This window comes from Oryx dammah, unplaced genomic scaffold (genome assembly GCF_014754425.2).
Source record: "Oryx dammah isolate SB20612 unplaced genomic scaffold, SCBI_Odam_1.1 HiC_scaffold_18, whole genome shotgun sequence".
Lineage (NCBI taxonomy): Eukaryota > Metazoa > Chordata > Mammalia > Artiodactyla > Bovidae > Oryx > Oryx dammah.
Window position 1 is genome coordinate 51128004 of NW_024070202.1, and position 18876 is coordinate 51146879.

At 37.5% G+C, this 18876-nt stretch overlaps 1 protein-coding gene across 1 annotated transcript in view; it reads right to left on the bottom strand.

Moving 5' to 3' along the window:
- Positions 1 to 18876, bottom strand: part of CFTR (CF transmembrane conductance regulator) — a 159904-nt gene that overhangs the window by 38129 nt on the left and 102899 nt on the right. Inside the window, exons 21-22 of the mRNA XM_040259873.1 lie at positions 17237 to 17337; positions 1892 to 2143 (exon numbers count right to left, since the gene is read on the bottom strand). Coding sequence (XP_040115807.1) covers positions 1892 to 2143; positions 17237 to 17337 — 353 coding nt within the window. The remainder of the gene's footprint in view (positions 1 to 1891; positions 2144 to 17236; positions 17338 to 18876) is intronic.

The window sequence follows — 18876 nt, forward strand, 5'->3', positions numbered from 1 at the left end:
TTATGTATGGATGTGAGAGTTGGACTGTGAAGAAAGCTGAGTGCCAAAGAATCGATGCTTTTGAACTGTGGTGTTGGAGAAGACTCTTGAGAGTCCCTTGGACTGAAAGGAGATCCAACCAGTCCATTCTGAAGGAGCTCAGTCCTGGGTGTTCTTTGGAAGGAATGATGCTAAAGCTGAAACTCCAGTATTTTGGCCACCTCATGCAAAGAGTTGACTCTTTGGAAAAGACTCTGATGCTGGGAGGGATTGGGGGCAGGAAGAGAAGGGGACGACTGAGGATGAGATGGCTGGATGGCATCACTGACTCGATGGATGTGAGTCTGAGTGAACTCTGGGAGTTGGTGATGGACAGGTAGGCCTGGCGTGCTGCGATTCATGGGGTCGCAAAGAGTCGGACACGACTGAGTGACTGAACTGAACTGAAGGGGTGGATCAAAAAAAATCTTACTCCAATTTATGTCAAAGAACAGTCTGCCTATATTTTTTCTGATTTATAGTATATGGCCTTACATTAAGGTCTTTAATCCATTTTGAGTTTATTTTTGTGTATGTAATTAGTGAGTGTTCTAATTTCATCCTTCTATATAGAAAACCATAATTTGAAAGGATGCATGCACCTCGATGTCACTGTAGCACTATTTACACTAGCTAGGAAATGGAAAAAAACTAAATATCCATCAACAGAGGAATGAATAAAGAAGATGTGTTACAAATATATATGGAATTTTAATCAGCCCTTAAAAAGGAATAAAATAATGCAATCTGTGGCAACATGGATGGATCTAGAGATTATCATACAGAGTGAAATGAGTCAGAAAGAGAAAGATAAATATTTTATAATATCTCTTGAATGTGAAATCTTGAAAAAGGGTACAGATGAACTTACTTGCAAAGCAAAAATAGAGTCACAGATGCAGCAAAGAAACTTACGGTTACCAAGGGGAGATGGGATGAACTGGTGGATTGAGACTGATATATACACACTACTGTATAAAGCAGACAGCTAGTGAGAGTCTACTGTATAGCACAGGGAACTTTACTCAGTGCTCTGTGGTGACCTAAATGGGAAGGGAATCTAAAAAAAGTTGGATATGTGTATGAAAGAAAGTGAAAGTGAAAGTGAAGTCGTGTCTGACTCTTTGCGACCCTGTGGACGGTAGCCTACCAGGCTCCTCTGTCCATGGGATTTTCCAGGCAATAGTACTGGAGTGGGTTGCCATTTGCTTCTCCAGGGGATCTTCCCGACCCAAGGATCGAACCCAGGTCTCCCGCATTGTAGACAGATGCTTTACCATCTGAGCCACCGGGGAAGTGTATACATGTAACTAATTCACTTAGGTGTACAATAGAAACTAACACAACATTATAAGGCAACTATACTACAATAACTTGGAGAAGGAAATGGCAGCCCACTCCAGTGTTCTTGCCTGGAGAATCCCAGGGACAGAGGAGCCTGGTGGGCTGCCGTCTATGGGGTGGTACAGAGTCAGACACGACTGAAGCGACTTAGCAGCAGCAGCATACTCCAATAAAAAAATAAGTAAGATGGTTCCATTATACAGATTCAAGACTCTGCAAAATAAATTTCACATGAAACAATACTGATTCCATATAATAACTTGAAAATATTTGTGTTCAACATTGGTCCTAGTCAACAATAAGAATTACAAATGGATTCTGCCCACACACTGCTTTAGGCTACTGAGATTCACTTACTGAACACAGGTTTAACAAAGCAAAGTGCAGTGAAGTCGCTCAGTCGCGTCCGACTCTTCGCGACCCCATGAACTGCAGCCTACCAGGCTCCTCCGTCCATGGGATTCTCCAGGCAAGAGTACTGGATTGGGGTGCCACTGCCTTAACAAAGCAAGCAATGTTTAAATCTTACCCTCTGGCCGGGACTTATTGAGAAGGATATGTTCTCTAGTATGGCATTCCCTCCATCTATATACTTTGCTGTGAGGTCTTTGACAGTCATTTGGCCCCCTGAGGGCCAGATGTCATCTTTCTTCACATGTTGATTCTCGATGATCATAACTTTTGAGGGTTGACTATCTTTGGATGGTCTGAATGAATTGTTAGGTTTACCATCTTCTGTTGGCATATCAATAAACTTAAAGACTCGGCTCACAGATCGCATCTGAAATAAAAATAATATTTTATTTTTTTAAGAGTTGCAGAGAATGTCAAAATTAGTTTAATGTTTCCTAAAATATAACTGTAGGGTGTGATACTAGCTAGTCGTCAGTTGGTTATTTGTTAGGTTTCTCAATGAAGTAACAGGAAATAATTGGATAGAACTAAAAGCTTAACCAAGAGAGTTAACTAGGATTTCTATAAATGGGTTCTTTATAAACCTGTTTTTAACTCTCAGTTATGCAAGCCACACATAAATAGCCAGACTTTACTCAATGGGATAGATGATGTCAAGGGGAAACTTTTTTTCACCATTGTGTAGTACAATGTTCTACAACGGATAAGTTATAATAAAATGTTTCAAACTTCAAAATCACTATATAAAAGGCTTTCCTTATTCTTACAGTGCATTAATAACTGTCAACAATTCTATGTCAGCTGGGTGGTAGGTGGACTCCTGAGGCTCAGTAAATTTTTAATAACTTCACAATAATCTTCAAGCAAATTTGAAATCACTGGCATATATCTGTAGTTAAATATTACACTGTTAATCTAAATAACTTAAAGATCAATGTCCACTGCTAAGCAAAATGTGACTGTGTAAGTGCTGTATTTGAAATTCAACCATTTTTAAAATTAATTTATTTTTAAAATTTTATTTTATTGATGTATAGTTGACTTACAATGTTGTGTTAGTTTCTGGTATTCAACAAAGTGATTCAATTATTCAAATGTATACAAATTCTTTTTCATATTCTTTTCCATTACAGTTTATTACAGGATATTGAATATAGTTCCCTGTGCAACAATAGGACCTTGCAGTTTGTCCATTCTGTATATAATAGTTTGCATCTGCTAATTCCAATCTCCCAATCCATCCCTCCCCCTTGGCAACCATAAATCCATTCTCTGTGTCTGTGAGTCTGTTTCTGTTTTGTAAATAAGTTCACTTATGTCATTATTTTAGATTCCACATATGATATCATATGGTGTTTGTCTTTCTCTTTCTGACGTACTTTGCTTAGTGAGATCATCTCTAGTTGTACCCATGTTGCTGCAAATGGCATTATAAAATTCAACTATTTTGCACGAGTGCTTAAATTCTTCAATGACAGCATATTTCTCTGAACAATTATAATTTACAAAATTTGGAAAGTGATTTTTTAAATAGCCTGGCATATAATAGGCATCCAATACATAATTGAAAATATTTAAAGTGTACCTGTGTGCTCAGTTGTGACCAGCTCTTTGTGTCCCCATGGACTGTAGCCAAGCAGAGTCCTCTGTCCCTCAGATTTCCTAAGCCAGAATACTGGAGTGGGTTGCCATTTCGTTCTCTAAGGGATCTTCCTGACCCAGGGATCGAACCTGCATCTCCTGCACTGGCAGGCAGATTCTTTACCACTGAGCCACCAGGTAGCCCATAAACAGCTTACTAGACAGAAATTTTTTGTCTTAAAAGTAATTGCTGATTCTGTCTTTAGCCAGTTGATAATTTAACCTTCTATTTTACAATGTTAATTTATTATCATCATAGTTATTTAGATATTAATAAGAAATAATTCTTTCAGCAAAAAAAAGGTGAGATGAAATGATATGGGCATTCATTTCTATTTTTATTTTTCATTATGAAAAGGTGAAATGGGAAGAATTCTTCATTTTTAGTATGAAACAACTCATAGATGAATCAGAGAAGTTCAGATATTTATCCTTAATTGAACATTTAAAGCTTAATTTTAGAAAATCTTAATAGCATTGCCTATTTGCACATGCACTGATCAAGACATATTTATAAAGAGCTTTATTCTGTCTAGTAATTGTGTGCTTCAATTTCCCTCATCTTGAATATATCTTCAAATTATCTTCAATAATTACTCAAGATTCAAAAAGAGAATCCTTTTAAGCCAAAACCCACTAGAAATGGAAGTGAAAAATATCCAAAGTCGATGTCCATCAAAAATAACTCAGGAGGAAATAAATGGCATATTATAATTATTCCTCTGAGATAATATTTTAATTTCCAAATTATGGATGATTTTCAGAGTTTATTAAATCCTGACTCAGTTTTTTTATTAAATTTGAATTGAAATACACTGTTGACATTTATGCATGTCAGTGCTGTGAAGAATTCTATACTAGTCTTTGTTAAGTGGTTTAGCACGTCCAGTAAGGAACTGTATAACAAAAATCCATCCTATTTTAACAATTTCAAGCATCAAAAAACATTTAAATATTGCTACAAAACTACTCAAAATTACATGTGTTATTATTAGAAAATGACATCAAAATTACTATTTTGACAGCACTAAAATGTCATGTACAATTTTTCTTTGTAAGCATTTGTCTGAGTACAGCAAATTACATTCTTCATTAGCAAGGGTTAACCCAGGACTTCTTTTGTTGTTGTTTTATTTTTTTAATTTAGAATTTCTAATGTCAGCTATGGTATACAGAATGCACCTATCAAATTGAGAAAATACAATTTTCAACTCATCACCTTTCATATAATCTAGTTGCTTAAAGTCACTTCTAGCAAGATCTCTGAATTCACCAAGGTTTCTTCTTCTACTCGGTGGAAGGCATGGTCAAATAGAAAATAAATATGACTATAACACAAGTAGTCATATATCTTCTACACTTGATTTAACAACCAAAGATTCTTATCTGTAGTCAGGGATGGATCCAGGTGTGGTGGAAACAGAGATCTAAGTAATGTGGGAGATTCTTCTTAAGAGAAGGTCTTAAGAAGACCTCAATACAATGAAATATTATTCAGCCATAAAAAGGATGAAACATGAAATATTGTCATTTGCAACACTGATGAACACAGAGATTATGATACTAAGTGAAATCAGACAGAGAAAGATAAACATTATATCATATCACTTGTATGTGAATTCTAAAAAAATAATACTAATGAATCCATTTACAAAACAAAAACAGACTCACAGATACAGAAAACAAACTTATGGTTACTAAAGTAGGGAATAAATTAGGAGCATGGGATTAACAGATACACACTACTATATATAAAAAGAATAAGCAACAAGGATTTACTGTATAACACAGGGAACAATATTCAAAAAAAAAGAGAAGAAGGAAAAAGAAATAAAATTCTGCATAGAAAATTAAGTATAGGACCTTCAAAAGGTTCCATGCAAGTGGCAGAATGTGAGCTTACATCTAAGGGGCTTCAGTTAAATCCACTGTGCCTATTACAGTAAACTTACTCAAGCACTGTTTAAATATCTTCCCCACCAAATGTTTAGCATCATGCAGTCCCTTAATAAATCTCTGTTCTTAATGAATTAACCCATTGTTCCACCTCACAGGCAGAAAGCAGTTTCTGAGCAGGGAGAATGGCAGTGCTATAACTTAGTAGGAAATCCAGGCTGCAATTGTAGCCTCAGCTCTCACCCTAAAAATATACATTTACTATTTGGATCAGAAGGACGTTTTAACATATCAAATTATTTTTAGTCTCATCTACTTGTTTTCATTAATCTTCTTAACCAAACTGAATCCTATCTCTAATTTGGGATGTCTAAACATTTTAAGGTGATTTATAAAAACTGCTGTGCCATTGTCTACCTGTGTAGGTGGAACTGGATGGAAATTCAGATTTGACCATTTTCAAAGTTCTGTAGATGGAGTTGGGCAAACTCTTTAACCTGAAGCTGCTGCTTCTGTGCACAGAAAAGTGCTTCCTATAGAGAAATGAGGGGGTATTGCTGTCTAGCTCACTGACAGCAAAGTCTCAATATAGCCATTACCAGCTTAGGTAGAAACACATGGCTTAGATTTTAAGAAGTAAATGATGAAGCCAAAATGAGACTCAGGCACTGAAACATCAAATCATCAATCAAATCAAGTTTTCCTCATGTGAAGAGGAAAACTTCGCATACTTTGCATAGGCTTTCCACAAAATTGGAGCTTAGTCAAAATGAAGTGGGGTTTTTGCTTGAGAAGCATCTCATTTAAAATTTTGGCATGATTATTTATATCATGTATTATACTCAAAAATTCTCCTGAGCCCATTTTTAAAAATGAATCTCATTATCTTTATGACAATGTCTGAATTACTTATCTAAGCATCAGTGAAACAAAGTCTTTTGGGGAAAGACTGCTCCATAGTCTCATCTCAACTTTACTTTGTAACAGATATACTTTCGGAGAAGGCAATGGCACCCCACTCCAGTACTCTTGCCTGGAAAATCCCATGGATGGAGGAGCCTGGTAGGCTGCAGTCCATGGGGTCGCTAAGTCAGACATGACTGAGCAACTTCACTTTCACTTTTCACTTTCCTGCATTGGAGAAGGAAATGGCAACCCACTCCAGTGTTCTTGCCTGGAGAATCCCAGGGACGGGGGAGCCTGGTGGGCTACCATCTATGGGGTCGCACAGAGTCGGACACGACTGAAGCGACTTAGCAGCAGCAGATATACTTTGAAAGAGAAAATGATTCCTGATTTTCCTTTTCAACTTCTGTTAACAAAGAGGCAAGAAAAGGCTTAAAGCCCTCTTTTAGGGCAAGTCAGGAAACCAGACTCTTTTCCCTGCACAAAATATTTGTTCTATTTCCTTTCATCCTTTTGGTTGTTTGGAAACCAGGCCATCAAATTTGTTCATTAACACCTAAACTACATGTAACACCCACAAACCCATGACAATAGAATATATATTGCAAAAGCCCGAGATCTGGCTGGCAGTGTTGTAAAGAGTGTTCATAACTGGTGGTTACAGGAAGGTTACAATAAATAAATGTGAAAGCAATCATCTATTAATAGAAAACCGACACCATGTGAAAAACATCACACATTTTGCAAGAGAAATTTTCAAAATGTGAAGTACATAAAAGGTAGGATTAAAGTGTTTTAAATCTTAGATTCTTCCTGGTAGGCCCAGACTAGATGCTTTTCATCAAGCAACTGACAAGTCAACCGACAGTGACCTAAGACCCAAGGTCATGTTAGAGTGATTAGCATAATCTTTAGGCCATGGATATAGACTTAAGAGATAATGGTTATCATGGAAAAAGACTCTCTACCCAAAACATATTCTTGAAACTCTGATCTATCTTTCTGCACCAATTACTTATGCTCCTAGAGCCCTTAACAAGTCAGTCAGGACTGTATTGCTATAAATTATTAACAGCTTAAGTGAGTTACTTATAGTATACTATAGATTCTAACCCTTTAGAAATTATTATAGCTTACTACCTAATCTGTGGTGAATTATGTGGCAAGTTAATTTGACTTTTTTCTGACTGCAGGATGTGCAAAAACAAAACAAAACACACACACACAACTAATGTCAAAAAGGCATATCTTAAATAAACACAGAGATATCAAATACATTGGTGCCTATTTTCAATAATTAAGAGCTTCATAATTATGGTACCAAGTGCCAATAGGCAAAAGAGGACCCTGATTTATCTATCTGAAAAGGTCTGATATCACTTATTACATCTACTACTCAAACTTGAACTTAGACGATTCTGGAGTTACTATTTTCTAAAAGCATATGATAGGCTATCAGCAAGTGCTTGGTGAATACAATTGGGCCTATGAGGTGTCCATTAAACATATTTCAAAGGAAATCTCAAGAAGAGATTTACTAGACAAAAAAATTAAAACAACAGATTAAAATATTTTCCCAAGGTTTTGACTGTTTTACTAAGGTTTTTTCTAAGCATCTTAACTTTGAAACAGCACAACTTTCCCAAGTTCTCTATCATTAAGCACCATTCTTTACATATCTTTCAGGTTTATATTTGCCACTGGTTGATATACAGGATAAAAATAATTTGCTGATAGTCCATCAGTTCCAAAGTAAATTCTATCCCATAGACCAGAGGTAAGCAAAACTGTGGCCCAATGGCCAAATCACGCCATATCCATTTGTTTATATTAGCTTTGCCCTACAAAAGCTTAGGTTTCCCAGGTGGCCCCGTGGTAAAAAATCTACCTGCCAATGCTGGAGCTACAGGAGATGCAGGTTCAAAACCTGGGTTGGGAAGATCCCCTGGAGAAGGAAATGGCAATCCACTCCAGTACTCTTGCTTGGGAAATCCCATGGACAGAGGAGCCTGGTGGGCTTACAGAGAGCCCACATCCATGGCATCACAGAGAGTCAAACAGGACTGAGTGTGCGCATGTGTGCATACACACACCCAAACTTAGCTGAATAACTGCATAGAGACCACATAGCTCAATGTTGAAAAAGGTACTGCCTAACCCTTTACAGGAAAAATTTGCTGGCTCCCTTCCATGACTCACAGAAAACTGGGGCGAAAATGAACCTTAGAGACCTTCAAATTCAGTGAATCACAGGTCTATATATACCAGAATAACCTGGAACACTTTTTAAAAGATAGACATCATGCCTGGTCACTTTGCCCTCAACCAAGAGAACTGCTTTAATTAGTCTCAGAGGACCCTGAGTAATCTCTCTTTTTATAAAGGTTCCACGTGTACTGTCAGGTTGAAAACCTCTGATCTAATCCATTCCTTCTTGGTACAAATGAAAAGTTTTAAATCTAGGAAGTTTCAGTGTTAAGCACAAAGCTCCACAAATTTCCCTAACTTTCCTACACTCGCACAATCCCATCAGGTTCTCATAAGCCTCTCCTACCAATTCAAGACTCAACAACATCTTAATGGAGCTTTCTTTGTCTTTGTTGGTTCCAGTAACACACTGGTTAAGAGTTCTTTGATCAGCTCTGGCAGCTGCAGTGGTGAGTGACCTAATCACTGGACCCAAGCCTTCAGGGCAGTGGCAGACCCCTGTGACGCCCAAGAGCACCCAGAACAGTGCCTGTATATGTGCCCATGAGGACTTGAGATATCTCAGAGATTCGGAAGAGAATGTCAGAACTAACAGAACCTTAAAAAATTTCCAACCAAACTGTTTCATTTACAAAGGAGGAAAATGCCCTCACGTAGGTTATGACTTATTTGCCTAAGGCTGCACAACTTCTTGGTGGTAAGGCTAGAGTAGAACATGGCATAGAAAGCCACTTTATAGGATGGAAATAGAAAGGCTGGGTGGGACAAAGTCTTGGAACAGACATCATAAGTGGAAAATACACCCCCAAAGACTCATGAGAACAGAAAAACAAAGAAAGGTATTATCAAGATGCCATTAAAAGGAGGTTAAAAAAATATAAGAAATGAATCCTCCCCTCAGATTCTCAGGGCAGAAACTATTTTCAATCCAAGAGAACTGGGCATCAGGAGAACTGAGAATTGAAGAAAAGCCAGGTTCCCCACTTCTCCTTGCATCAGATTTCTCATTGGTCACTGTACAATCAGTCACTTGATCTTTACTGGAACCCAAAATAAACACAGGCAATAAAAGGACAAAGGAGAAACAGAGGGAGTTTCTATTGACAGAAAACTCTTCTCAGATTACATCAATCTTGTAAGAACTTTCTGGAGACTCATTAACTGGAATCTAAATGTGAACGCTACAGAGGTACAGTCTTCCTTACTCATCCTGGAGGCTTCCACCCTCTTGTGTTACTAAGAACACACTATGCAACAGGGATGGTTTATAGGCTGCTACAATTGGAGAATTAAGAAAGTGGGTACTAGTCATATGCTCAGATATTTTAGTTTTGCTCACCAGGACGCAGACAGTCCTGAAAATAGGTTAAATATCAACTGTCTCATTCAAACAATAATACTCTTAGTGTGAGCAAGTCCCCAGTCACCAGATGGGTTGATACAACTAAGTCTGAAACACTACCTTTGCGTCCTTTCTAGCTCTCATTTATTTAATTTTTACTCATTCGTGGAGGCAAAAATCTAGGTATACACTGACTATTTAAGACAGTCTCTCAGTCGTGTCTGATTCCTTGCGACCCCATGGACTATACAGTCCATGGAATTCACCAGGTTCGAATACTGGAGTGGGTAGCCACTCTCCAGGGGACCTTCCCAACCCAGGGACTGAACCCAGGTCTCCCACAATGCAGGCGGATTCTTAACCAGCTGAGCCACCAAGGAAGCCCATTTAAGATATATGAAGTTTAAATAGTTAACAATAGGAGACAGAGAAGCTTTATGTTGTTAAAAATGGCAGGCATCTTATGAATTCAAATACAATAAGTACCCAACTTTGTTAATAACACAAAATTTTTTAAGATTGAATTTACTTTAGTCCATATAGTACTTGAGGAATGGAGCTAAAAAGAATTAATACGTCTCTTTTCATCCCATCTACAGAATAGTATAAGCTCTGCAACTGAAATGAACAGAGAGACATACACATGTGCTGTGCTACGCTTAGTTGTTCAGTCGTGTCCGACTCTCTGTGACCCCATGGTCTGTAGTGTCCTAGGCTCCTCTGTCTGTGGGGATTCTCCAGGCAAGAATACTGGAATGGGTTGCCATGCCTTCCTCTAGGGGATCTTCCCAACCCAGGGATCAAACCCAGGTCTCCCTCAGTGCAAGCGGATTCTTTACCATCTGAGACACCAGGGAAACTCATGGATACTGGTGTGGGTGGCCTACCCCTTCTCCAAGGGCTCTTCCCAACCCAAGAATCAAACCAGGGTCTCCTGCATTGCAAGAGGATTCTTTATCAGCTGAGGTACCAGGGAAGACAGATATACACATAATTTATGTTAAAATTAAGAGAGAATTAGAAGTAACAGTTTTTAAAACACTGTGGTATCAACTGAAATAACTGGAAATCCCCTAACATGGGAGTTTAAATGGGAATTAAGTTGGACTCTGATAATTTTACTATTTTAAAAATCTCTGGGATTATTCATGACCTATTATACTACACTGTTCATAAGGTGACAGATGAATTTTTTCCCAAACTCGTTAAAGCTAGACAAACTAGTAGGCAGAATAGAAGTTTTGTTCCCTTTTAATGGTCTCTTGATACCACAAGCATATTTCCAGGAGATTCCAAACAAGAATTTAAGAACTAAAATGTCAAGTCTACTGGAAGACAGTTTATCACTGTGTTTTATAAATACATGGAGGTGTCAAGTTAGTAGTTGAATATATATAGAGAGAGAGAGCAGAGGAGTGGTCTTCACTGGAGATATGAATGTGTGATTCACTGAGAGATGTTTTCAGAAACATGGAGTTAGATTATAACAGCTAGAGAAAGTGTAGATAGAAGAGGGCTAGCATACAGCTGGTGTTTAGTGATCTAAAAGAAGATAAGGGGTCAGCAAAGAGAACTAAGGAGGAACCAGTGAGGCAGCAGGAAAACCGGGTGTGAATAACATCACCGTAGTGAAAGAAGAAAGGATAACAAGAAGGATGTGTCCATGGCATGAGTACTGAGAGGGTAACAGGCAGGAAGGCCAGGGGTCTCCAAACGGAGGAAATAGCTTGCAAGTGTCAGACATTTTTATCTCTCTTAAGGGGCAGGAGGAAACAAACTAGTGATATTTTTTCCTTATCTATACAATTTTAAAAGGAGGTTTCTCTTAAAATTTTGTGTTGCCATAGTGACACCTGATTTCACCTGAAGTTAACCAATGCCTCTTTCTTATGAAATGTTTACCTTAAGCTATGCTAATATACTATGCATTTATCCCAAACTCTGTCTTCAAGTCGGTTCGCCTTTTGGCTCAGAACCTATTTGATAAACCAGTATGTTATACTCAGATACTGTTCCTCTAATCTATGTAAATGAAACTATTTGTATGGTGATCTGCCCTTCTTCAAGATTCAAGTTAATCATTTTATGGCCCAAGATGAATCATTTGGTGCCAAGATTATCCCAAAATGCATCTTATGGGTGAGGGGCCTGGTGCCATTCTGAGTTTTAAGACATTCCTTTCTTTCATTAACAGACTGGTAGTGACTATATAACATCTGGCTGAAGACTAGCAGGGGGGTGCTCTTTCTGCCCCCTTCTGATGCCTATGTCAGAAGCTTTCTTTACCTCCTTTATACTTTAATAAAACTTTATTACACAAAAGCTCTGAGTGATCAAGCCTCGTCTCTAGCCCCGGATTGAATTCTTCTCCTCCGGGGGCCAAGAATCCTGGTGTCATGATTCAACAACAACCTTTCAAGTACTACTGAGAGATTGAGAGATATAAAGATGCTGGCTCTTGAAAGATATTGGTCATGAGTCTGAGGGATGATGGAAATGAAATGAAGTAGGGTGTGGAAAGAATTTCCATATTTCAAATCCTAAAAGATACGCTGTTAAAGTGCTTCACTCAAATTGCTAGCAAATTTGGAAAACTCAGCAGTGGCTACAGGACTGGAAAAGGTCAGTTTTCATTCCAATCCTAAAGAAAGGCAATGCCAAACAACATTCAAACTACCACACAATTGCACTCATTTCACATGCTAGCAAAGTAATGCTCAAAATTCTCCAAGCCAGGCTTCAACAGTATGTGAACCATGAACTTCCAGATGTTCAAGCTGGATTTAGAAAAGGCAGAGGAACCAGAGATTAAATTCAACATCTGTTGGATCATCAAAAAAATAAGACAGTTCCAGAAAAACATCTACTTCTGTTTCATTGATTACACCAATTGGTGTAGATTTTGATGGTGTTGATGGTGTGGATCACAACAAACTGTGGAAAATTCTTCACAAAGTGGGAATACCAGACCTCCTTACCTGCTTTCTGAGAAATCTGTATGCTGGTCAAGAGCCAACAGTTAGAACCAGACTTGGAACAACAGACTGGTTCCAAATCAGTAAAGGAGTATGTCAAGGCTGTGACAATATGTCATCCTGCTTAATTAACTTATATGCAGAATACATCATGCCAAATGCTGGGCTAGATGAAGCACAAGCTGAATCAAGATTGTCAGGAGAAATATCAATAACCTCATATATGCAGATAACACCACCCTTATGGCAGAAAGTGAGGAAGAACTAAAGAGCCTCTTGATGAAAGTGAAAGAGGAGAGTTAAAAAGTCGGCTTAAAGCTCAACATTCAGAAAACAAAGATCATGGCATCTGGTTCATCATCCCATGGCATAATAGATGAGAAACAGTGAGAGACTTTATTTTCTTGAGCTCCAAAATCACTACAGATGGTGACTGCAGCCATGAAATTAAAAGATGTTTGCTCCTTGGAAGAAAAGCTATGACAACCTAGACAGCATATTAAAAAGCAGAGACCAGAGGTCAGTAAAGGTCCACCTAGTCAAAGCTATGGTTTTTCCAGTAGTCATGCATGGATGTGAGAGTTGACCTATATAAAGAAAGTTGAGTGCCAAAGGATTGATGCTTTTGAACTGTTGTGTTGGAGGAGACTCTTGAGAGTCTTTTGGACTGAAAGGAGATCCAACCAGTCCATCTTAAAGGAAACCAGTCCTGAATGTTCATTGGAAAGACTGATGCTGAAGCTGAAACTCCAATACTTTGGCCACCTGATGTGAAGAACTGACTCATTGGAAAAGACCCTGATGCTGGGAAAGATTGAAGGCAGAAGGAGAAGGGTATGACAGAGGATGAGATGGTTGGATGGCATCACCAACTCGATGGACATGAGTTTAAGCAAGCTCTGAGAGTTGGTGATGGACAGGGAAGCCTGGCATGCTGCAGTCCATGGGATCACAAAGATTTGGAAACAACTCAGTGACCTAACTGACTGACTGATGGAAAGGACTGGGAGGATGACATGGAGTAAAGCACTGTTTCAAGAATTTCTGCTGAAAATAGGTCAAAGAAAAGGGGTGTTAGATCAAGGGATGGTATTTTTATGCTAGGGAGAAAGGTACCACAAAGAGGAGTTAATTGCATTACATAGGAGCAAAGACACAGAGGGGCCTGGAGCATATGAGCAGTGGTGCAGAACGGTGTTACAACTAGTGGAAAGAAAGGAAGAAATTCTTTCTGGCTCCACCTTTTTTTTTTCCTATGACATATATAGCAAGATCATTGACTGAAAATGCAATGCGTACAATTATTAGAGTACCTGAGAAGAGACAAGAAGGTGATAAAGAGCTATCTTAGGGAATAAAACAGAGAGAACTTATCAGGAAAATGTATTAAAAGGTTTGTTGACCAGTTCTGAGTGCCAACCTCTGAGATGTGTAGTTAGTCATAAATACAAAGCTACCTGAGGTTGTGATGAGGAAGTGTTATCATCCAAATATTATTAATATCTTCACTGGCTGAAAGCTAAGGAAGTCTGGGCACCCGAGTAAATGAATGGATGAGCCGTAAAAGGAAAGTCATATTCTTGTAACTTCATATTTATATTGACATTTCATGTTCATGCCTAAACCCAGCCAGATGGGTAAATGAAATATTCTTTCCAAGTCTAAATGTATTTTTTTCCTGGTACCTGTGTATTAAAAAACTAAAAGTGTCAAACAAAACACCCTGTTTATTGAATTTTAAACTCAGGTGGAGGGATGTCCCTGGGTCCAGTGGTTAAGACTCCATGGTTCCAATGGAGGGGTACAGGTTCAATCCCTGGTCATGGAACTAAGATCCTACATGCTGCAAGATGTGGCCAAAAAAAAAAAAAAAAACCACCTACCTGAGGTCTAAATTCATTTCAGAACTCAACAAAGTAAAATGAGTTTTTACTTCGGAGGTTACAAGGAACTCTAGTGTTAACATATACGTAAACATGAAATTTGAGGTTACAGCTCTCTCCCTTCCTACTTTCAACATATGCTAGGTGAAAACTAACAAATTACTGGACTACTGTAGCAGTTGCAAGGGTGGAAGCAGCAAGATGGAATTAATAACTAGATAAATGCCAACAAAGACTCAGGCAAGACCATTTGCGCTATTTGGCAGCAAAACACAAACCAACATGATCACTTTGATATTCAAACAAAAGAATATAACTTTTAAAAATATGATGAACTCCAAATATTGATACTTTTCACAGACTGTATTATAACATAATACTTTATTGCGAAGATCCTGTTATGCCAGGAGATGAAAGAAACAAAGTCAAAGCACAGGTCACAAAGTCTAGGATGACCATGTGAAAAACTAGCTAAATAAAAAAGCTTGAAAGAAACTTTAATAGAGATTAGACATGCAAAACAGACAGGCACCAAACAAAGAGAGGCTGTAGAGGCTGTTATATAAACCAAGGAAATTAATACGATAGAGAGAAAAGAATTGTGCATGTACAAGGTCAACAAATGCTTCCAGACAAAGAAAAAAGTACATGAGGATTTTAACTGTAATGTCAAAGTTGAGGAAAGTTTGAACAAAGAATTAAATAGATGCTAGTACAATATTTACTTAGTATTCTCCTGCTATTTTCCAACAGAAACATTTTAAAGTACATTTACAAGACTCAACTCCAAAAGTATACAAGCTAAGTGAGGAGATAAATAGAGGCACTGCTGCTGCTGCTAAGTCACTTCAGTTGTGTCCGACTCTGTCCGACCCTTAGCATGGACTGCAGCCCACCAGACTCCTCTGTCCATGGGATTTTCCAGGCAAGGGTACTGGAGTGGGGTGCCATTGCCTTCTCTGAAATAGAGTCACTAAATAGAGCTGGTCAAACTAAAATGAAACTCTGCTATAAATCATATTGTTAAATAACATTTCAATGAATTATTAAAATGCTTTTGTTAAATAAAATATTGTCACAAGGGCAAGAAGAGGGCGTGAAAAAATTTGTTTTTTCCCTAGAGGTATATTTTATAATGATATTTATTCTGACAGGAATTGATTATACACATTTCAACAACTGAATGAATATGTGCATTTTGAGAACATGTCAACTGTCTCAGAGAAAAAGAAAAAGACCATAAACCAAAAGGTCAAGAAAGAACCTAAACCAAAAGGGTAATAAATGATGGGGAGGCTGTGGAGAAAAGTGAACCCTCCTACACCCTCCTATTAGTGGGAATGTAAATTTGTGCACCCACTATGGAAAACAGTATGGAGCTTTCTTAAATTAAAAATAGAGCTACCATTTGATGTAGCAATCCTGCTCCTGGGCATATGTCTGGAAAAGATAAAAACTAATTTACAAAGATACATGTAGCCTGATGTTCACAGTAGCACTATTTACAATAGCCAAGACATGGAAGCAACCTAAGTGTTCATGGACAGATGCATGGATAAAGATGTGATTCATACATACTGTAAAATACTACTCAGCCATAAAAAAGAATGAAATAATGCAATTTCCAGCAACATGGATGGACCTAGAGAATATCATACTAAGTAAGTCAGTAGAGAAATACAAATGCTATATAACATATATATATGTGTATATATATATTCCATAAGTGGAATCTAAAAAGCAATACAACTGAATCTATATACAAAACAGAAATGATTCATAGACACAGGAAACAGTTACAGTTACCAAAAGGGAAGGAACGGGGGAGAAATAAAGGAGCTTGGGATTAGCAGATACAAACAACTATATATAAAATAGATAAGCAACAGAGCAACAATATATCTACAGGGAACTATGTTCAATATCTTATAATAACTAATAATTGAAAATAATCTGAAAAATACATATCATTGAATCACTTTGGTATACACATAAAACTAACACAATATTGTAAATCAACTATACTTCAATTTTTTTTAAGTCTGACATTATCAAGTGTTGCATATAATACCTATGGACCTCTGAGAATTCTTACACTCTCTCTTTTTTTCTAAAATAATACTTATTTATTTGGCTGTTCAGGGTCTTAGTTGCAGCATGTGGGATCCAGTTCTCTGACCAGGGATCAAATCCAGGCCCCCTTGCATTGGGGGCGTGGAATCTTAGCCACTGTACCACCCTCTTATACTCTTTTGATGGGAGTATAATCTGGTACAAGGGATCTTAGAACAATTTGGTACCATCTAGCAAAGTTGAACATGGGTGAATTCTATGATCCAGCAATACCACTCTTGGGTGGCTATCCTAGAAAAATCCTAGGCAAAGAACTGCAAGAATGTTCATAGTAGCACTAGATCTTGACTGTGGCTATTTATATGGAAGAAAGAAGAGATATGGGTTTAATAAGAGATACAAACAGTGAACTTTGACTCATCTGCAGTGTTTTATTTCTTAAGCTGGAGCTGGGTATATAGTCATCCCTTATGCTATTATCTATACTTTTTGGTTTGTCTGAATTTTTTTCATAAAAGTTAAAAAAAAATACTTACCAAGCTATCCACATCTATGCTAGAGTTTACAGCCCACTGCAACGTACCCATGATATTCATGGCTAAAGTTAGAATAATCCCAACTCTTCCTTCTCCTTCACCTATAGGTGGAAAAAATATATAAACAGACTTTAGGCTACTTCTCTTTTCTGTGAACTGCTTTATGTATACCTAGAAAACAGCATATGTTAAACTTACATTTAGATTTTGTGCCAATTTAAACCATTTTTCATCTCAGTTCCCCACAGCATGCATCACTAGTGATAATATGCCCTGTTAGTATTCAACCAATGTTTTAAATCAAAGAGTGACTGCATATTAGTAAAGAGTTGCCCTTTTTTAAATGCTTCAGATATTGAAGGGGATATTGGTGTTGGGTAATATAATTTTTATCTCTTCTACTATTACTCTATAAGTAATAATATCTTCAAAGACTACAATGGACAACGGAAAGACTTTCTGTGTCTGAATAAGCTCCTCTACAAAGAAGTCAAAAGCAGGAGAGAGGTGTGTGAGCAGCATCCAGAAGATGTTTAGATGTGCTTCATGTCTTTGTAAGGAGGGCTTTTCTCTGTCAATCAGATGCTGTTGGGAAGAAAGAACTTAGAGTTTCATGGAGAAGTCAGAACTCATGGGTCTGCCATTTGGAAAAAGAGAAGACTGCCCTTTGAGTTAAAAAATTGATTAGTTCAGATAGGAAGAACAATACTCAAATGCTTAATTAGAGTAGTTAGTTGTTAAGGGCTAAAGGGGACCACTAATTAAAATTTACAAATACTCTGTATTCATGGCCCTAAAGTTTTTCTAATAAGAATGTCCTGAAATTGTTATAAATTTATGTTATCAAGTCTTAATTGAGAGTCAATCCCTGCAGCTGTAATGCATGATAAAAAAAAACTTTAGGGCTCTAAAACTGGGAGAAATAAGTCATCCTATTATTATGAATTGAAATTTTTCCTTCCATAATTATTCTAATAGAAGACAAACCATAGACAGCAGGTATGTGGTTTTAGTACTAAATCACTTATTTTAAACAGGTAAAATTTATCCAGGGCCCAATACATTACTCATTCTGAATATTAAGATAAGAGTAAGATAAAATTTTAAAAATAATAACAACAATAAGTAACATAAGATTTTTGGGTACCTATTATGGACTAGGCACTACGCTAAGTGCTTTGCACAAATTATCACATTTAATACTCACCACAAACTTATGAAATAGGCACTATTGTATTTATTTACACATGAGGAAAATGAGGGCTTTAGAGTAGTCGACTAAAGTGTACAAGTCACCACAGCTGAAGACCAGCAGAGGCAGGGTTGATACTAGCTGTGTGGCTAACATTCACTCCGGCTGGGCATCTGATTTCATGGATAGGTCCTAGGCGATACTGATTCTTGAATGCTCTATCATGCCTAATAAGCCAGGACTCAATCAGATCCTTAATCATTACATTAGAGCACATGATATATTGGTGTGATTTCACTGTTAACAAATCCTTATTCATTCAGCCCTCTTGGATCCTGTTTCAAATAACTTAATTAAAGAAAAAAATTGTTTCATTCTGAACCACAAAAGAAACTATTTTGTTTTAAGGTTGCCCCAAACTGTTGTACTGCTAAGGATTTACTTCATT